This window comes from Procambarus clarkii, chromosome 61, assembly GCF_040958095.1.
Source record: "Procambarus clarkii isolate CNS0578487 chromosome 61, FALCON_Pclarkii_2.0, whole genome shotgun sequence".
Taxonomy (NCBI): Eukaryota; Metazoa; Arthropoda; class Malacostraca; order Decapoda; family Cambaridae; genus Procambarus; species Procambarus clarkii.
The window spans coordinates 12,108,287-12,129,809 of NC_091210.1; the positions used below are offsets into that span (position 1 = coordinate 12,108,287).

Consider the following 21,523-nt stretch of genomic DNA (forward strand, 5'->3'; position numbering starts at 1 on the left):
TTTGTTTACTTTTGAGGTAAACAAACAGATGGGCGGCCGCCATTTGCGAGTCCACGAAGACTTCCTCCCTCGATATCTTTGCCGAGAGAATCAACTTTACTACCTCCTGTAACAAATTATCACCCTCATTTACGTAGCTATGAATGGCTCGATAAAGTGTAAGTGTTTGCGAGTCGATATTTTCTGGAAGATTGTGTATAGTTGTCTTAAGATGTCTTATGAGCGGTGGCGAGGGAGACGTCTTCATCACATTTCTTAAAGAGCTGCGAGCCATGAATGGAACTCCAGGATACGAGGAGGAGGTGTGTGTGTGTGGGAGTCTGGCCTGGAAGGGGGATATTTCCAGCGCTGGAATCATGTCTGCCGTGTAAGGTGATGACAAGTGATGACAGTTCATCACTTGAGCTGTCTTGAGGAGTCTCGTTGTTGGTGAATTAAATGTACTACTGTGTGTACTACTGTACCTCTATCTTTAAATCTAACAATGTTTGTACTGTAACACTGCAACTATGTATGTACTGTTCCTAAATAAATTAGTATTATTATTATGTTGAGTGTGGTGCACGCTGGACTTGTGATCCTGTGGTCCTGGGTTCGATCCCAGGCGCCGGCGAGAAACAATGGGCAGAGTTTCTTTCACCCTATGCCCCTGTTACCTAGCAGTAAAATAGTACCTGGGTGTTAGTCAGCTGTCACGGGCTGCTTCCTGGGGGTGGAGGCCTGGTCGAGGACCGGGCCGCGGGGACACTAAAGCCCCAAAATCATCTCAAGATAGCAAAAAATTACCAATCAAGCTGTCAATGTAATCAATCAGAGCTTTAATATATCAATGTGCTTTAATATACTTACTAATCTCTCTCATCTCATTTTTTTTTCTTGCAATGTATTTAACATTTTATTAATTCTGCTAGAATTTACCTACTTACAATTATGTTAGATTAAGGATCTGCCCGAAACGCTGTGCGTACTAGTGGCTTTACAAGATTGTAAATACTATGCTATGTATTCTCACAAACCCAATGTACCTTCTTGTATATAAATAAATAAAATAAAGCCACACAAGCAGCAGTGGGTGATGGGTTCATTGTTTGGACAAATATAACTCCATAAATTAGAAGATCAAACCAATTTTGATTTTCACGAGATCCATGCATTGAATCGTGAAAAGATAGCATTATAATATTTTTTTGTCTAATTGGTTTCTATCAGATACCCTTCATGTTAAAATGTTTATGGACGATATTCCAAGATTTCCTGGTATTCTGTGGTTTCATTCTGTGCTCTGATGTTAGTGCTACAAGCTGTTTTTTCAGCATTGATATCTGGAGATTGTCAATTCCTTGAAGGTTTCTTTACACCCTTGGTTAAACCATGAGTTATTCTTGTATATCTGCCCGAAATGCTATGCGTGTTAGTGATTATAAAAATGTAAAAACATCAATGCTATGTACTCTCATAAACCCATTGTACTTTCTTGTATATAAATAAGTAAATATTGATCCACTTCACAGCCTTAGAATAAGGAGTTACTGTGTCTTGCACTAAGGCCAAAAGATCTTAAGACATCCCATCCAAACAATCTTAAAATGTTTTTGAGTCACTGGAGTAAATGTCATAAACCAGGTTAGCCATTACCCATATTGAATGGGTATTCAATACCCATTCAAATATTCATAAATGATTTTACATTTATAATTGAGTTTACATCAAATTTCAGTATATTATTTCCATAGGAGAAAGTCATAACATACGCCACTGACCTCACGTGTTTTTGCAGGGTCTGTCGAGTCTACCCGGGAGTTCATTCAGCTTAGATATAAGCTTCGGCATCATTTCAATGGACGCAAACATCAATGTGAGAAGGCATATAGGTATTGTATTCACTCAATAATTATCTTTTCCAACTATTTGCATGTTTGAATTGAATGATTACCAGATTTTATATTTTAAATATTTAAAAATAATTATGATCATTCAGTACAGTTCTGTTTTTTTTTTGTGAGTTTGCGAGTCTCGGAATACTTCTCTTAAAGTATTTTAGGTAAAGAATTAAATTAAAAATGTGTAAGCATCCTTCATTGTCAAACAGTATAATGTATCTTCTTGAGGTTATCTTGTATAATGTATCTTCTTGAGGTTATCTTGAGATAATTTCGGGGCTTTAGTGTCCCCGCGGCCTGATCCTTGACCAGGCCTCCACCCCCAGGAAGCAGCCCGTGACAGCTGACTAACACCCAGGTACCTATTTTACTGCTAGGTAACAGGGGCATAGGGTGAAAGAAACTCTGCCCATTGTTTCTCGCCAGCGACCGGGATCGAACCCAGGACCACAGGATCACAAGTCCAGCGTGCTGTCCGCTCGGCCGACCGGCTTCCGTCAGATACAAAGATAGAGATAGTTATACTAAAGTTATTTAGTTATACTAAAACTTTTATGTATACAGCATTTATAGCAAGTAAGATTACTTGATATTCGTATTAAAACTGTTAGTTGAGGGAGCATGTAAGAAGAATTATTAGCAATACTGCATATGGTATTTCTGAACTTCTGAGAAAACATGAGATAGAGTGAATAGAGAATACACTTAAATTAACGAGTTTTATTTAAGAAATAGAGCATGGGTAGAGTAAGTGGTGAGTAATTTGGTATTCAGATAGAAGCATGACAGAGCTGAGTAATTTCTCCATGGTTGTTCAGTATATATATAAATGGGGTTATGAGAGAGAGATCAAAATTATTATACAGTTAATGTTTATATAATGCAAATTTATACTGCATATGTAGTTACCGTAATCTAAATTGTGCGCATTGTTATTATGTAGCTTGAGCTTAGGGTATGCTTCCCTTGTCCACTCAAACCCAGAAAACAACGAACTTCCTCAGTCCAGTGGGACCAGTGAGGAGATTTGTTTTATTACAATGCATTTCTGAATAGGGGTCCCCCTTGGTGTGTCTCAGGATCATACCTGGACTCTGAGATCCACACTGACCTATCATAAGCCAGAGTTGGAATTTGTCTCAAAGAGGCAAGAGAAGCTTAGGGGTTGGAGATCAATGCAAAAGTGATGAAAACCATGCAGAAAGTCAGACAAAGCAAACCAAGCATACTGCTTGTAATATAAGAAAAAAAGGATGGAAAGATGTGAATGAACAACCTTAACCCTAACTCGACCTGCTACCTCCAAATGACAGCACAGGGCATCCAGAGTCCGTGCCCACCACCTAACTCGCCTACTAGATTCAGCTATGGAATATCTCTTACAACCTCCCCTCCCCTCTTTCCTCAAAAAAAAAAAATGGAAGGAGGGAAAGACGGCAGGAAGCTTCTGAAAAAGGCTGTTTCATTACAATCAACTCTTCATTTTTGGTGCTTGCTCATTGGCACCTCAGAGAGAAAAATGGTTTTGCTAAAAAGAAAATCTGGATTATGGAGTACCCCATGGAAGTGGATGGCAGAGGGACAGGAGTCAGGATACAGAAACATCAAACAGCATGACAGGTCTGTCAAGCCTCACCATGCTTGGGCATAGATGCCCAAACATGGCAGAGCTGTGGAATATCCAACTGGTATCAAGAGACCAACATCCTGGAGACTGAAAACTCTGTACTCGAGTAGCAGTCATGGACAAAGTAGCAAAGAATGCTGCTGAAGCAACAAACTGCCCACACTGACCCAATAATTGCAAGTTCTGACGTTTCTAGGTGTGTCCTCAAGTGTAAACCCAGCACCAGGCTCAGCACACAGCCACCAGAATGTGATTATGGTTAGACCAAATTAGGGATTACAGTACACAGTATATTTCATAGATTATCATTGCATTAGTACTTAAGACAAAAGAAAAAATTTCTTATATGTGGGAGAGAACTTGCAAGCTAGTACAGTACAGTTATTTATTAATCATTATTATAGTATGGTATCAATATGAACTTGAACTTCCTGTGCTCCTTGTCCCTTCTCCTCATTGGAGACTCCTGCTTCAACCTTTGACAGGGTGTTCAGTTGTGGATAGTTTCCCCCTTCCCCAACACTTTAATGACCATACACATATTTGAAAATTCCATAGAACACCATACAGTATGTTGACCCTGCCTGATAGCACAACTCTCTCCAACAACATAGAAATTTTAATTTAGTGAGCAAACAAGTGTTTGTGTTCAAAAACATGCTTTGCATATTAACTGAAACCATATATTTATGTCTCGTACATTTCATTGTTGTAAGGCATTTCATAAAATTTAATTCTGTCTTTAATTCTAATCATCATTCTCTCTCCCCCACCATCGCACCTCAGTCGGATTGTCGACGAGCTTGGACTGACGAGTGTTATAACGCCTACACAGGCTAGGAAAAAATGGTCCAATCTTATGCAAAAATATATGGTGCGTATCATATTACCAACTTGTATCAACTCGACAGTTGTTGATAGAGTAATGTCATAATTATCCAAAAGTGGTGTTGAATACAGAACATGTACAGTACAGTACAATACAGTACATGGTTATAGTTGCACTAAGGAATATAGCGGATGCTGTTGATGGGTCGTGACAAGGCTCAAGGCTGTAGCAGGGATTTGTATTCCAGTAGATGCCTCATAAAACCTTGCTTGCTATTTTGTTTTGAATTCAAATATTGTGCTGCTCAATGATCAATCATTTTATTGCTGGTCAAGCAAGAGTTTGAATTTGATTAATGTGAATATATAAAATCAGAGGAATTACTCAACACATCTGATGTTTGGGAAGACAGAGGAAAGAATTATAGTACTGTACTGCATGTAATTTGTGGCCTTGACCAACGGCTAGGTGTATTCATAATTTATTAGCATGTAAGGATTTACTTATTAGCTGAAACGTAGTTTTGTTTCTTTTAGATATTTAACATTAGGTATCCTCATCAAGGTTTAATGAGTATGTGGTTTTATTTTGTTTATTTTTTCATATATGTTTCAAGCAGGTTTCCATTAATAACTAATGTTTGTATGATGAACAAATAAGCAGAAAGCCTTGTTTTCCTCAGGAATTTCTTTCTTTCACGTAGCAGTTTGTTTTGTTTCGTCTGAGTTTTTGTTCAATTTTTCTATTTGGGTCAGTCTCTGATCTTCAAGCTTCCCTCACTGCTGAGAGAGCCAGGTTCAGGACGCTGCCCTCACTGCTGAGAGAGCCAGGTTCAGGACGCTGTCCTCACTGCTGAGAGAGCCAGGTTCAGGACGCTGCCCTCACTGCTGAGAGAGCCAGGTTCAGGACGCTGTCCTCACTGCTGAGAGAGCCAGGTTCAGGACGCTTCCCTCACTGCTGAGAGAACCAGGTTCAGGATGCTGTCCTCACTGCTGAGAGAACCAGGTTCAGGACGCTTCCCTCACTGCTGAGAGAGCCAGGTTCAGGACGCTTCCCTCACTGCTGAGAGAGCCAGGTTCAGGATGCTGTCCTCACCGCTGAGGGAAGGTTCAGGTACTTAGGGAACCTGAGCCAGGTTCAAGTTCTGATTCCTGGTAGTTCAGCATGGGTCTTGGATGCCTAGCAGAGAAGGGAATTTGCTTACAGTCGATCTCTGGTGATTTGGGGTGGGCAGTGTATTCCTGACTCCTTGTCTTGTGGCGACTTATGCCTTCCCTTGCCAAGTTTTTCCAGGTCAGGGGTTAGTGTGGGTTAGAGGGTTGCTGCCAGTCTCTCTACTGGGCTAGGTGATGATTGTTGCCCTGCAGGTCTCTCTTTATAATTCAATTTTGGAAAGCTTGTGATCTCTCCCCTCTCCCAAGTTTTATTTCACTTTTATTTTTGTGGCTTTTCTGGGTGTTCCTCGGCCTTGTCATTGGGCTTTGTTCCCTTTCTCCACTGATGTCACTTGCTGGGTTGATGGGTGATCTACCTTAATTTTTGTTTTCATGGTTTTAGGTGTGTTGCTCTTTTGCTGTTCAGGTATGCCATTGTGCTTTATTAGGCTTGGGTGCCCTAGAGTTGCCCCATTTTTTGTTCATCTTGAGATGATTTCGGGGCTTTAGTGTCCCCGTGGCCCGGTCCTCGACCAGGCCTCCACCCCCAGGAAGCAGCCCGTGACAGCTGACTAACACCCAGGTACCTATTTTACTGCTAGGTAACAGGGGCATAGGGTGAGAGAAACTCTGCCCATTGTTTCTCGCCGGCGCCCAGGATCGAACTCGGGACCACAGGATCACAAGTCCAGCGTGCTGTCCGCTCCGGCCGACCGGCTCCGACCATGTTTGGCATGGTAGCGGAATGCTGTTTGTTATTAGCTTTGTTAGCCTACGGCACTTTCCCTTCGTGTTTGGCTTTTGTTGGACCAGGTTCACCTCAGGTGGCGTGTCTGGCTGCCTCACCCATTCTCTGGAACTGTCAGATTTGGGTGTTCACAAGGTCCTGGGGGGTTTGCCCTATCTAGGGGCAGGAATAGTTGAGCTAGCTGGTCCCTGCCCAAACTCTGCCTCTGCTTTGTCTTCTTACTCCTTGAGGCTGTTGATAATTATTCAGGACAGTGTCTTGGTTATCATTGCTGCCTCTCTCCTGTAGGTCTAACCTTATTTAATTATTGATATGATAATGCATCCAAACAAATTAATAATTATAGTATATATCTAAATTTGATAATTTGTGGTTATTGTATTTTGCCTTTAAACATTGATTTTATAATAAACATCATAATATCCAATCTCAGGACATTAAAAGTGGCTGTTCAACAGCAAATGTGGACTGGCCATACTTTCAAATACTTGACCAAATAGTTCCTCTCATACGAAAAGAGAAGATTGAAAAAGTACAAATATCAAGTCTAGACGAACAAGACCTCGATGCACCTCAAGAAAGTCTTCCCAGTCCTCTAACAAGCACTATTGTTCCTGAACAAGATCCTCTGTCAGTGGCCTCCAATCCTTTATCAGTGGCGTCTGTTAATGCGGTCATGGTGTCCGCCCAGTCATCCACATCGGTAGATGGCAAATGCAAAACTGAGGCTGTTGATGGTGAGCCACCTCGCAAGAGGGGAAGGTATGTAACTTGTGTTCACACCTCTTTAACCACTGTGCTGCGCCAACCGAGAAATCTCGTTTAGAGTTGTACTATTTTTTTTTAATTAGGCAATATTTTAATGTTTTTTTTAATGTTTTCATTACTCTTTGTGTTTTGAAATGAAAATGGTTGAGTTTGGAAACATTTTGACATTAACTTTACCTGAATATTTATAAAACAACAAAAATATGTCCTTAACAATTGCACTATGAAGTTTTTGTCAAAAACAGGGGCGCAGTGCAGGGGTTAATTACCTTTATCTGAATTTTGGTATTGTAGAGGAGGTGGTGAAGGTTTGGACGACCTTCATCCTGGCCCACAGGTGGTACAGTCAGGTTCGTTCTTGACTCATAATCGGGAACTTTGGGTTCGAATCCCAGGCGGGGCAGAAATGGTTAGGTACGTTTCCCACCACCTAATGCCCATGTTCACCTACCAGTAAATAGGTGCCCATGAATAGGTCAGCTTGTTGTGGAGTTGCAATCCTGGGGAGGGACAGTAGTTCAACTTTGGGAGGGGGGGGGCCTCAACATAAGACTAGCATGTATATACACACTGGCTGCCTGTCTCCCCAACACAATGAATTATTATTATGAATTATATGTACAGAATCAAGTATGTACGCAGACTTGTTTGATTTCCCAATTCCGTTTTCCAAAAGCCCTTAATTGTGTTATCCATGGATGTGCCACAAGCCTATACCCAATGAAAAGTGAGGGGCCCACTTCATTTACTTTAATATGTGCAACAACAGTAACTGCAGGTGTTATCTGGAGACTTTGTCATTCTCAATATAGTACATGTATATTAATTAAACATTATAATACATTATTGCATGCAATATTATCTGTAGTGCAGAGGTCTACGTCCTTGGCTCAGAACCATGGATTGCAGGTTTAATCCCGGGGGTGGGGAGGGGGGGGGGGGCATTTAGAGACATTTGGGAATATTTGCTTTCACCTAATGCCTCTGTTTGCCTAGCAATAAATAGGTACCTGGGAGTCAGGCAAATGTTATGATGTTGCATCCGAGGAAAGGTCTGTAGTTCCTTTGGATGAACCCTGATACAAGCCTATTGTATATATATATATATATATATATGCAGGCATCCTGTCCTCTGACAATGGGAATTATGTGATAGAAAGTTTAGGATACACCAAGTCAAAATACAGTTTGTTATAACATAGTTTAAGAATGCTTTTTGAATATCACAGATGCATGACTTTCAACATTCTGTCTGCAAGTATAAAAAATAATTCTGGAACAAGGTTAGATATATTCAAGGAGGAACCCAACTATTTTAACAGAATGCAATGGATCACCCAGGTTGTGATGACTATTTGAGCCTGTAGGCTATCTTGAGGTTATCTTGAGATGATTTCGAGGCTTTTTTAGTGTCCGCGCGGCCCGGTCCTCGACCAGGCCTCCACTCCCAGGAAGCAGCCCGTGACAGCTGACTAACACCCCAGGTACCTATTTTGCTGCTAGGTAATAGGGGCATAGGGTGAAAGAAACTGCCCATTGTTTCTCGCCGGCTACTTGTAGCAATAGCCTGGATGATCAGGTGAGTACCAGGGAAGCCTGACATGAGGCCAGGCTAGGCACATGTCAAAATTGGTTTAGGTAGAGAAACTCTTGTATGTTTTAGGCAAGTGTTCTATAAATCTTGAAATATGCATACCATCTTAAGAAGATTGATCCATGGTGCACACACCATTTTAAGATGTTTTAGGTGCAGATGAGGAGTCACAATAACGTGGCTGAAAAATTGTGAATTGTGACCATTATCAAGTCACAATCAACTTTATATGGGTCCAAGTCGGACAGAAACTTCGTCGTGTTTTCACTTTCTAGTGTGTGGTTTGATCAACAGATGTTTTAGGTACTTTGCAACATTTGAAATTCCCGCTGGTACACAGTACTCCCATCCTGTAATTGAGGACTACAGTAAACATCTGCTAACTTGAAAAGTGACATGATTTTTTTTTTAATTTTCCTGTGCTCAGAAAGTCAAATAACATTTTTGTGTACATAGAGATGCTTGATGCATCCTATTCACATTTCAAGTATTAATGTTTAACTCTCTTTTATGTACCAGAGGTCGTCGTACAGCTCAGCGTGCAAGAGACAGGTGGTGGGGTGCGGTAGAAGATGTGGATATTGGTTCAGATTCAACAGGGTTAACCATACGAGATCAAGGAACTCACCAGAGCTCATCCAAATCCTCCACAGCTGATAAGCTAGATCCTTCTCAAATGGAAATCCAAACTTTTCACATGCTAGAGTCTTGTTCTTCAGCACTAACAGAAATCCGTGAGATACTTAGATTAAATACTGAACGACAGGAAACGTTAATACAGGTTAGTTTTCTTTGTTCTGAGAATATACACAATTGTGTATAAATAATAATGAACTTATAAAGCTTAATATACAAGTGATTATAAGTAAATAAATAAAAACAAATGAAGAAAATAGTTTGTTGAGTGTGAACCTATAAAACCCGGACTACAGTATTTTGTTCTGCTCCTCGGCCAGCATTGTAAATAATCTAGATTCCCAGATAAATCAAATCTATGTTTTTAAAAATATATATTTACCAAAATTTATATGAGGGCTACATTCTCTGGTGGTCTCAAGGGAGACAGGAAGCCAGCAGCTTGTCAAAGGTTTCCCTGTTATTCCTGAAGATTTTTCCTGCAGAATTTTAAACTGAAATAATCTCAGTATTTACAGCTTCATATTTTTTGTATGTCCTGTATTTGGTCTAGCTGGAAGTCTGAATTATTCATAAAACCGCATCAGGACGGGCAGGGAATTATCATTGGAAAGCACCAAGCCATTACGACTATACAGCACTTGGAAAGGGGCCTGGATAAGGATTTGGGATGGGATGGGGGGAGGGGGAGAAATGGTGCCCAACCACTTGAACAGTCGGGGATTGAACGCCGACCTGCATGAAGCAAGAATGTCACTCTACAGTTCAGCTCAAGTTGTTGGACAGCCGGATCAGGAGCAGAATATTATAGTCCAGTTTTAGAGGTTTATACTGCTATTTTCTCAATTTGTTTTTATATGGTGTGTCTAATAGTCAGAACCACACTACTAGGTCTAGTAGGCAATGGCTGTTTAAACCATTAACGAGATATATCATTTAGCATGCTGTATATGCATGTATGTCACTAAATGATATGTCTCAGTGATGCTCTCACCATCTTTGGAGGCTGATGGGAGGTGGATACAAATCAGCGCTAAGTAACATTATAAACTGTATGTGGGATAACATGAGGTGTTACCCAGTTGATGTAAGCTGGAGCAGTAGGTGTGGAGTGAGTTAGGAGTCTTGTCTGAGGATGATAGGATGTACCCAAGTGTAATTTAGCTGTTGATACGATGAGTGTGTTTGATACAGTGCCTTGGTTATGTAATCTATTGTCATTGTCTGTTGACAGATGGAATAACAAGAGAACATTAAACATAGCTGATGCATTAGTAACCTACAGAACCTAATGGTGGAGTGGTAACATACTCATGCCGTACCTTGCAAGAGATTTGGTCTGGGGTTCGAGTCCTGGCAAGGGAGGTTTTACTGGTCAACAATACTTAACTATTCCCCCAGCAGTAATTGGGTGACTAGTTGTTAACCGATTGGCAGGTTGTATTGCTGGGAAAACTAGCGGGTAAGGCTTACCATGAGCTATGGGAAGGGAAAGCTCTCAGCCAGCTAACAGGAGTCAGCAGTCGTCTGCTCCTGTACCCACCTGTGTGTAAAACTAGCGGGTAAGGCTTACCATGAGCTATGGGAAGGGAAAGCTCTCAGCCAGCTAACAGGAGTCAGCAGTCGTCTGCTCCTGTACCCTCCTGTGTGTAAAACTAGTAGGGTAAAGCTTACCGTGAGCTATGGGAAGGGAAAGCTCTGAGCCTGATAAAAGTAATTATTAGTCATCTGTTCCAGTACAAGCCTGTGGAAATAACAAGTCCCAGGTTCAATTCCTGTGGCAGGACAGAGATTATGGGGCCCATGTCATTACACCTGATGCCTCTATTTACATGGCAGTAAATAGGTAATATGGAGCTAGACAATTGGTGTGGACTACATTCTAGGGAAGGTCTGTAATTGGCCTAAGGGGATTTTAATAAACCCAAGTACAGGCATCCTGTCTCCAACAATGGGACACCAAATCAAACATCCAACCATTAACAGCCGGTTAATACTTTGAGTTTCCTGTTAAAAAGATGTTACCAAAAAGCTTAACAATACAGTATTATTTCTCTTGATGAAAATATCTTAGTATATTCTTTCAAATTACTTGTAATTAATTTTGTTATTGTCTTATCAATACACAAAAAGCAGGTAACTGAACTGTATTCCCAATATAGTATTTTGAGTACTGCTGACACGAAGAATAAAATATAACAAAATATATAGAAGTGACTAATTTCTTTTAATAAATATTAAAATGTTTTGGAAGAACCGAGATTTCTTGCCTAACACAGGAATAGCATACGTATTACCATAATTTCTATTGAACATAAATGTATTTTGTACTCTAGAGCTGCAATTGCTTTTCCAAACCTACAGAGCCTTCAGCAGACAGTGGTGAGCCAAGGCAACACTGTGAAGGAGCTGCTCTCTACCATGACTACTCAGAACGCAACTCTGATTGCTCTCATGACGCAGTTCACCACTAGAAATTCTCGGTCAACTTTAGGTCAGTACTGTGTTGATTAAAACAATAAAATGTGTTAAATAGAAAAGAGATACCACCTGTAGTTAAATTATTGAGTACCCATAGACCAACCCATCCTCCGAATTGACAGTACGATTTAATACTAAGTGTAATAAGTACACTTTCTAACTGTCATAACCAGTGCATAATTGCACTTACGGGGCTGTTACATTTACCCAACTCCCTCCCCCGATTTAATTCCCCTCGTTTTCTGTTAAGACACACAGAATTTTAGGATGAAATTTTCAATTTCAACTTGCAATACACAAGTTTTAAATATCAAGAATTTTTTTTCTGGTTTATTAAACAATATAGATTTTATACAAAATTTTAAAATATCCTGAGTTATTTTACAATTTATTGATATATTTTAGTTTTGTTTTATTAGTTTTATAAAGCTGTAATATCAATATAGCTATAGGTTAAGTACTAATTGTAATTAAGAAGCAATAAAATTATTATCTTCAAAAACTAAGACGGTTAGGTGAGGTTGTGGTTTTCTATTCAGTTTTTTGGGTAAACTCAAATATTCGCAATATATTTGACAGTACGATTTAATACTAAGTGAAAATACGTACAATTCCTAACTGCTATGAATAGTACATAATTGCACTTATTTGTCTCCTTACATTTACCACCCCATTTTTGGAGGACGGGCTGCATAGACTCAGAGAAGGGAAGGGGGAACTATCAGGAGAGAGTGCCAAGCCATTATGACTATATAGCACTTGGAAGAGGTCAGGATATGGATTTGGTATAGAATGGGAAAAAGGAAGGGTACCCAACCTCTTGGATGGTCAGGGATTGAACGCCAACCTGCATGAAGCGAAACCGACACCCTGCTGTCCTGACCAAGTGGTTGAGCAAAAAGAAGTGAACAAATATAGACGTGCCCAAGTGTTATCCACACACCGAGCATTCAAACTAATGTGGGGTTCATATCTTGTACATTCATGGTATATTTTTTTATCTCACACATAATGGTGGAGAAATTTATGGTGTGGTTTCCCTAGGAAGGTGAGCAAAGATTTGTATTAAGTTATTCAGCCAGGTCACCGAGTGGTTATGAATCATTCTGTCAACACTTTCCCCTTGGCCATCTGGAGGCTTTCCTAGAGCATATAATCAATTTTTGTCAAGGACAGGAAGCCTGTGTATATACATACAAATGTATTTGGCTTGTATTGAGGCCCCCCTTCCCTCCCCAGACCTGGATAAATGCTGGTTTATATTGGTTTATAAAATAAACAAATTTCTAAGTATAATAAATGTGGGATTACTGGATTGTTTCAAGAAAAAGGTTAGACATGAATGAGTTTGGGTTGATATAAATAGGAACTGATTCACATGGGCCAGTTATGGCCTTCTGCTGTTTCCTTTATTCTAATGTTTTTTTTGTTTTGTTTTATATATCTGTTCTCAGGAATGACAACAAATGGTGATTTTGACGATGCAAAACACACAAGAGATCAGAGGACTCACAACCACCAAGAACATCTCCTGACCTCTCAGCAAAACTTAATCAATGCGTTATCTCGGGAGACTCAAGATTGTGAAAATTCACTTGTGGAAACATCAGAATTAGCAGATGACATGACCGGGTTATAGGTAGGCTATGGTAAAAAAAAATACCATAAATAAAAAAATAACACCAGATATTGAATTTTTGTGTAATATCATAAGTACGATTTTATACAGTCACAATTTTGCATGTTGTCTTTCCTCAAATGTTGTAGTAATGGATCATCTTTTTAAACTCGGTAGTCCAAGATTCAATGTCAAATCAGTTAAAGGAGAATTCTAAATAGTGATTTTGTTGTAAATACAGCATTTGCCTTTTTTTTTTCTTAATAATAATGCTTACAGATTTGTGAATTGAGCATGACAAGCTATAAGAATACTTTGGAGAAGTTTTGAGCAACCCTTAAGCTGCACAGGATACTTACAAGAGCAATATAATTAGTTATCTTGAGATGATTTCGGGGCTTTAGCGTCCCCGCGGCCCAGTCCTCGACCAGGCCTCCACCCCCAGGAAGCAGCCTGTGACAGCTGACTATCACCCAGGTACCTATTTTACTGCTAGGTAACAGGGGCATAGGGTGGAAGAAACTCTACCCATTGTTTCTCACCGGCGCCTGGGATCGAACCCAGGACCACAGGATCACAAGTCCAGCGTGCTGTCCGCTCGGCCGACCGGCTCCCGGTCTGCCCTGCCCGGTCTGCCCTGCCCGGTCTGCCCTGTCAGCATATTGTCCTGTTTAGATAATATTTATGGTAACAATTTGGACCATCTTACATATATTGATGTAATGGACAGTTACAAAGCAGAATTTGGACAAACTGGAAAAGGTTTTGTAGTAATTTTTAAGATGGTATACCATTAACTCACAAAGATACAAGCAGAAGAAGAATGAATGTTTGGCTGAAAAAGCAGGTAAACAAAGGGAATATCATTTTAGATCAAGAGAGCAGTAACTCTACCAGCAAAAGCAGTAGAGTTAGGTTACCAGCAAAAGCAGTAGAGTTAGGTTACCAGCAAAAGCAGTAGAGTTAGGTTACCAGCAAAAGCAGTAGAGTTAGGTTACCAGCAAAAGCAGTAGAGTTAGGTTACCAGCAAAAGCAGTAGAGTTAGGTTACCAGCAAAAACAGTAGAGTTAGGTTACCAGCAAAAGCAGTAGAGTTAGGTTACCAGCAAAAGCAATAGAGTTAGGTTACCAGCAAAAGCAGTAGAGTTAGGTTACCAGCAAAAGCAGTAGAGTTAGGTTACCAGCAAAAGCAGTAGAGTTAGGTTACCAGCAAAAACAGTAGAGTTAGGTTACCAGCAAAAGCAGTAGAGTTAGGTTACCAGCAAAAGCAGTAGAGTTAGGTTACCAGCAAAAGCAGTAGAGTTAGGTTACCAGCAAAAGCAGTAGAGTTAGGTTACCAGCAAAAGCAGTAGAGTTAGGTTACCAGCAAAAGCAGTAATTAGGTTACCAGCAAAAGCAGTAATTAGGTTACCAGCGAAAGCAGTAGAGTTAGGTTACCAGAAAAAGCAGTAGAGTTAGGTTACCAGCAAAAGCAGGAGAGGAGAGAGGAACAACCACAGAAGTGACCAGGATGAGAGCCAAGCATTGGTCTCCTGAAGACACACAAAGCGGTGAAAACTGAGAGATCAGAAGTTGGAGTTCCTGAAAATTGGTATAAAACCAAGTACTGTATATGCCACTCAAGAAAAGATATAGCAAAGAACAGGGATAACAGAAAAAGAGAGAGAAAACCAAGGCAAAGAAGGACACAGAATATGGAAGAGGAGCAGGTTCAGTGAAATCAGGGTGGGATGGCACAGCTAAAGCCATCAAAGATGGTCAAGATAAATGCAACACATTGTGAAAGAAATGAACAGGTAGGCTGCAATGGCATTTCATTCTGAGGATTTACCTCCACAATCACACATAATTAGGTGAAAAGGGGCTAATGTGGCAGAAATGTATACATGCCCCTTTTTTTTTTTATATACAGAGTATATATAACACTGCTGGGCTGACCCCTGGCAGCCAGCCATGAAGTCCACAGGCTCTAAATATATTTTGTGTTTATATAAATATTTATTTTACTAATGCTGTATATGTGAAATTATTATTATTATATCTCTTATGGTCACTGGCAACTTTCTGACATCCAAGACTCAAACATGGATGGGATGAGTCTGTCAACGACTAACGGGCCATTAGACAGATCAGATCTGTTCTACAGGTCCGTGCTTAGTTTACTAGCAGATACTGTATATATACTCTACATCATGTTTTATAACACATTTAAGATGCCTTTCTTTTCTATATGCATTAAACATTGACTGAAAGTGGCACACGCAAGAAAGTTTAGATATGTGCAGCAAATGTCAAAGGGTCATGCTGATTTCAGCAGGCTACTGTGTGACACTGCCCAAATGGGTGACAGGAAATCAGTGATGCTGCTAACCAAACTCTTCTCCTGGGCATGGTAGGTGCATCTTGAGACATTGGTGATCTTGCTGTATTAGAAAATTTACCTATATGACACATTCTCCGAATATTATGATGAGAAAGGGTTTTCTGTCTTTGTAATTTGTCATTACAGGTATGTCATATAAACCATATAAACTTAGTAACTAGTCTTAATAAATGTATTTGTACAGTGTTTAAATCAAATACAAATAAGTACAGGGGAATTTCTATGTTTTCTGTAATTTTCATCCCCATTGTTTGATGTGCAATTTCCCTCAAGCTAACCTGCCTTTGAGGACGTAGTTCAACCTATAATTATGTGAAGTTTGAAGAAAATCGAGCAATATCTTCCTCATCCACAGGTGGCACATAGATTGATTTACTTACACGCAATAGTACATCTTTAAAAAGGTTGGGTTTGTTATTTGTAATCAAATTTAAACAAATTTTTCATATATATTCTTTGTATATTGTTATAATCTGGAAAGAGCAAATTTTAAACTACAAGTTATATTTAGGGTTTAATTTTGAAAAGTGCTGTTTGGAAGCAAAATGATGGGTCTCATTCAGCAACTACACATTTTTACATAATATCCTCTTCTATGTTGCTTTAGACTATTTTACTAGCTAACTATAATGGTGTTAATATTGGTTAGAGATTTTATAATCTTGAATTTTTTTTTGTACAGTACTTTGTAATCCAAAAAACAAAGAATAAAAAATCAATGCTGAAACTTGGACTGGAGGTTCATCTTATAGATTAGATTTTGTAAATAAAGTTTGATAAAAAAAATTGAAGTTTTTGAAAAGTTATACCCAGAAGATTGAATATGTTTATATAATTACCTAAGTGTAGTTCCAGAATAAAATGTAGTTATACTGGTTAGTATTCCCCACCATCCTTATCCCACCTATTTATTCCGCCTCTTCCCTTTACCCTAGATCCCGGCCTCAGTGACAGCTGGGACGAACAGTCCTCACTTAATCAAACACTTGTATCGAATACTATTTGTTCAAACCATCCCGAAATTAGTGAGGATGCACGGTGTAAAATTAATAATAAACTGTATATATATACATTAAGAAATGGGGTACACCATTTAGTACATATATGTACAACAAATGGTACATCACCTGCTGTATGCCAACATCGCAGGTCAAACACAGTACTTGGAAGATGGTTAGGTATAATGCTGAATAGTTCCTGTTGATGGGGACAGGAAGCCTTTTCTTGAGCTTACTGAGGTCCCCCAAGACCACCTGTTTATCTTCTCCAGGATGCAATAAAGAACAGTTGTCTAACTCCCAGGTATTTCTATTTTATTGCTGTGAACAGCAGCATCAGGTGAACGTACATGTGCCCAACTGTTTCTATCTTGCTCAGGTACTGAAACCTAGTCCCTCAGTTGTTAGCAGAGAATACAGATGCCTGTGCTACAGGATCCGTCATTCATACACCCACTTTCAATTGTTACACGTCATACATTTCATCATTTGTTTTAAAGAAAAATGAGAGCTATTTTGAAAACATTTAGTTTCACTGCCAGTAGATATCAAATTCACTCTTGCCATCTATGCTCTGTGATAAAATAGCTTAGTTTTTATGCTGTCACCTTCATTTTTAAATAGAAAGGCATTGAAAAATTTTGTAATGCAATCTACCCAAGCTTTGATAAGCTTCATGTATCAATAACATTGCCCTGGCAATATTTATCCTTGTACCTGTACTGTCTAACAATTTTCTTATACGCAACTGAAGACTTGCACAAAAGTAATATTGGGAATGGGAAATAACCAATTTCTTTGAGTTCTGTAATCCTTTTCACTACCCTCTCCTCAGAAATATGCAGCACCTGTATGCACGACCTGGAAAGAAAGACGGAATTTGTAAAATTTACTTCCAAATCGTCAAAATGTTACATACATATATTTTAACATTATGAACCTGTCAATATTAAGAAAAGCAACAAACTTTTGTCCCAAATGTCCAACAAAAGTGGCAACTGGTCTGAATCATGCATATTGTTATGAAGATGCTGTCCAGATCATCAACCTTCAAGTTGTCTAGTAGAGTGATAAACAGAGCTTCAAACTGTTCTCTCAGGATTTCACTAATTTATTTGTCATTCTCTGTGTATGAACCTCCTCTTGCAAGTTTAAGTCTAATAATCAATGGACATTTTACATTTGATTTTGCATATGTGAAAAAGAATTTAAACAAATTTCATATCTCATATACAGTTTCCTGTTTCATTTGCATTGCTTCTGTCTGGTATGAGAGTTTTAACTTCTGCTCTATTTCTTCAATCACCTTGGGCTGCCAGGCTGACCTTCCATTTTCTCTCCTTGGGCTGCCAGGCTGTCCTTCCATTTTCTCTCCTTGGGCTGCCAGGCTGACCTTCCATTTTCTCTCCTTGGGCTGCCAGGCTGTCCTTCCATTTTCTCTCCTTGGGCTGCCAGGCTGACCTTCCATTTTCTCTCCTTGGGCTGTCAGGCTGACCTTCCATTTTCTCTCCTTGGGCTGTCAGGCTGACCTTCCATTTTCTCTCCTTGGGCTGCCAGGCTGTCCTTCCATTTTCTCACCTTGGGCTGCCAGGCTGTCCTTCCATTTTCTCTCCTTGGGCTGCCAGGCTGTCCTTCCATTTTCTCTCCTTGGGCTGCCAGGCTGTCCTTCCATTTTCTCACCTTGGGCTGCCAGGCTGTCCTTCCATTTTCTCTCCTTGGGCTGCCAGGCTGTCCTTCCATTTTCTCACCTTGGGCTGCCACGCTGTCCTTCCATTTTCTCTCCTTGGGCTGTCAGGCTGACCTTCCATTTTCTCTCCTTGGGCTGCCAGGCTGTCCTTCCATTTTCTCTCCTTGGGCTGCCAGGCTGTCCTTCCATTTTCTCTCCTTGGGCTGCCAGGCTGACCTTCCATTTTCTCTCCTTGGGCTGTCAGGCTGACCTCCCATTTTCTCTCCTTGGGCTGCCAGGCTGTCCTTCCATTTTCTCTCCATGGGCTGCCAGGCTGACCTTCCATTTTCTCTTCTCGGTCAGCCTTGTTACAGTTATGCCTTCAGCTGATACGAGACTCGTCCTGGCTTTTCTATCTGTACCTTATTCATTCGTTTTCAAATTCTTCATATACACTATTGTACCTGTATGGCTACCTCTGTTTCCTTTGGCCAGTATGGATGCACGCCATAAATACTGGTGGGCAATGGAATCACTACATCCTAATTCCCAATTTTTGTTTATAAAATATAAACCTGAAATTTTGTCTATTTCATAATGTGTCAGACCACACTGAGATTAGGAATAGATCTGAAACATTGTTAAAATATTTCATATTGCATTTCATCCATTGCTGGATGGAAGTCTCTTCAGGCTTCAACAATCACCTATCGTGAACTATTACAATGAGGATCAAACGAAGGTAAACAATTCCCTGTGGTGAAGTGGTAACACCCGCCTGGCATTTTGCGAGAGCTTTGGCCTGGGTTCGTATCCTAAGCCAAGGAGGATTTACTGGGCACCAATCCTTAAGCCCCTGCCGTGAATTGGTACCCGGTTGTTAAACGATTTGGTACTTGCCCGAAATGCTGTGTGCGTTAGTGGCTGTACAAGAATGTAAGAACTCTTGTACATACTGTATATATAAATAAATTAAATAAAATAATAAAACACCAGAGTCCAATAGCACACAGAGATAATATTACGAGCTAATGAACACAAAATACAATACACCATACCTAAGTTGACCAGACTACACACTAGAAGGTGAAGGGACGACGACGTTTCGGTCCGTCCTGGACCATTCTCAAGTCGACCACAATAGACTGTTAGGTATGGTGCAGGCAATGAGTCACAATAACGTGGCCGAAGTATGTTGACCAGACCACACACTAGAAGGTGAAGGGACGACGACGTCTTGGTCCGTCCTGGACCATTCTCAAGTCTATTGTGGTCGACTTGAGAATGGCCCAGGACGGACCAAGACGTCGTCGTCCCTTCACCTTCTAGTGTGTAGTCTGGTCAACATACTTCGGCCACGTTATTGTGACTCATTGCCTGCACCATACCTAACATCCTGTGGTGTAAATCCTGCAGCAAACAGAAGATCCAGATTCCTCTTCAGTTTGGGAATATGACCGACATTTAGCCCCGATCTACTTCGGTAGAGTTCGGCTGCTACAGAAGGTTCACACTCCAGCCTGCGAGATAAATAGCTCACCACATCTTTATGTTCTCCAAGCAGCTGGGTTTTACACACAAATCGTTCACAGAATCTGAAAGAGTAGAATGATACATTTTTTAAGACAGTGGTCACTCATTACCCTTCCCACTGCATAAATCATATACACATATATTTATACTGTATACAGTATATGATTTTGGCCTACCTGACTGCACTGTGCAAATCATATTTTGGGTTACTACAACTACTCTGGGTTATTACAACTACAACTACTCTGGGTTATTACAACTACAACTACTCTGGGTTATTACAACTACAACTACAAGCGGTGGGGACATTTTAGTTGGATTTTCGTGCTTCGTGAAGGTTCATTAATTACCTTATTTCTGTTAGAAACAGAAAATAGTCAATGATCAAATCAAATAATAAAAACTGACCAAAAGACAGAAACAAGCATGATGCCTCGGGACATGACGGCCACACAGCTCAGCGGTCAGTTAAATCAGTAAATAATTGTCAACAGATGGCGCAAAGCGGAGCTGCCACGGAAAAATCGCCACCTCGGCGAAATCGTCATTTTTCACAAAACTCAAAATCAAAACCAGCCATAGAATCGTTTTCAAAATGCTACCATTAGAATTACCGCACCTCTGGACGTTTCTTTCTGTTAACTCTTTCTTTGCTAATTTGCAAAATTAAGCCTTTTACACATATATTTACCGAGATACAGTCAATTCAAATATCAAACATGTCATCATGTTTTCTCAACATATTATTAAGCAAAATGAGTTGATGAGCATGTAATAATAATTATAATGAACCTATTAATAAATGGATATTAAAAAATTATGAATTTCTTTCTTCGTCATTTATGTAGATACTTTTTTATATCTTCAAGCCTATAACAGCCTTCAATCACTGTGTAGAAAATTTCTCTGTCTACAATGTCATCAGGATGTTGGATATCCACTAGAGTGAGTCCTGCTTCAACCAGGATGTTGGATATTCAAAAGAGAGTCCTGACAGAATCGGGATGTTGGATATCCACTGGAGAGAGTCCTGGTTGAATCTGGATATTTGATATCCACTGGAGAGAGTCCTGCCTGAATCAGGTTGTTGGACGTCCACTAAAGAGAGTTCTGCCTGAAACAGGATGTTGGATGTCCACTGAAGAGAGTCCTGCCAGAATCAGGATGTTGGATATCCACTGGAGAGAGAGTCCTGGTTGAATATGGATGTTGGATATCAACTGGAGAGAGTTCTGCCTCAATCAGGATGCTGAATCTCCACTGGAATTAAAGAGTCCTGCCAGAATCAGGATGTTTAATGTTCACTGAAGAGAGTCCTGCCTGAATCGGGATGTTGGATGTCCAGTGGAGAGAGTCCTGCCTGAATAAGGATGTTGCATGTCCACTAGAGAGATTCCTGCCTGGATCATGATGCCAGATGTCCACTATAAGGAATTTGCCCTCATTATTTTAATCATATTGGATATCTCAGGATGATAGACATCCTACAATATAATCAGGGTGTAGATTACCCGCGGAGGAATCCGGCGGCTGTAACAAGTAAATAGGAGTCCCACTGAGGCACAACATACCAGAATTATATCAAAGGAAAGCAGATATCCATAGATGC

General features: G+C 40.1%; 1 protein-coding gene across 9 annotated transcripts; it reads left to right on the top strand.

Moving 5' to 3' along the window:
• Window positions 1-15,938, top strand: LOC123774444 (uncharacterized). Of its 9 annotated transcripts, none has more exons than XM_045768775.2 (7): window positions 1-158; window positions 1,778-1,871; window positions 4,294-4,381; window positions 6,672-7,000; window positions 9,120-9,381; window positions 11,601-11,730; window positions 13,172-15,938. In XM_045768775.2, the coding sequence occupies exons 1-7, from the start codon at window positions 140-142 to the stop codon at window positions 13,354-13,356; spliced, it is 1,107 nt and encodes a 368-aa protein (XP_045624731.1). In that variant the 5' UTR covers window positions 1-139; the 3' UTR covers window positions 13,357-15,938. The 9 variants fall into 9 exon arrangements, with proteins under 9 accessions (XP_045624731.1, XP_069163895.1, XP_045624730.1 ...); XM_069307794.1 differs by having other exon boundaries at window positions 44-158; window positions 1,778-1,855; XM_045768774.2 differs by lacking the exon at window positions 1-158 and adding an exon at window positions 260-367.
• Window positions 15,939-21,523: the final 5,585 nt, after the last annotated feature.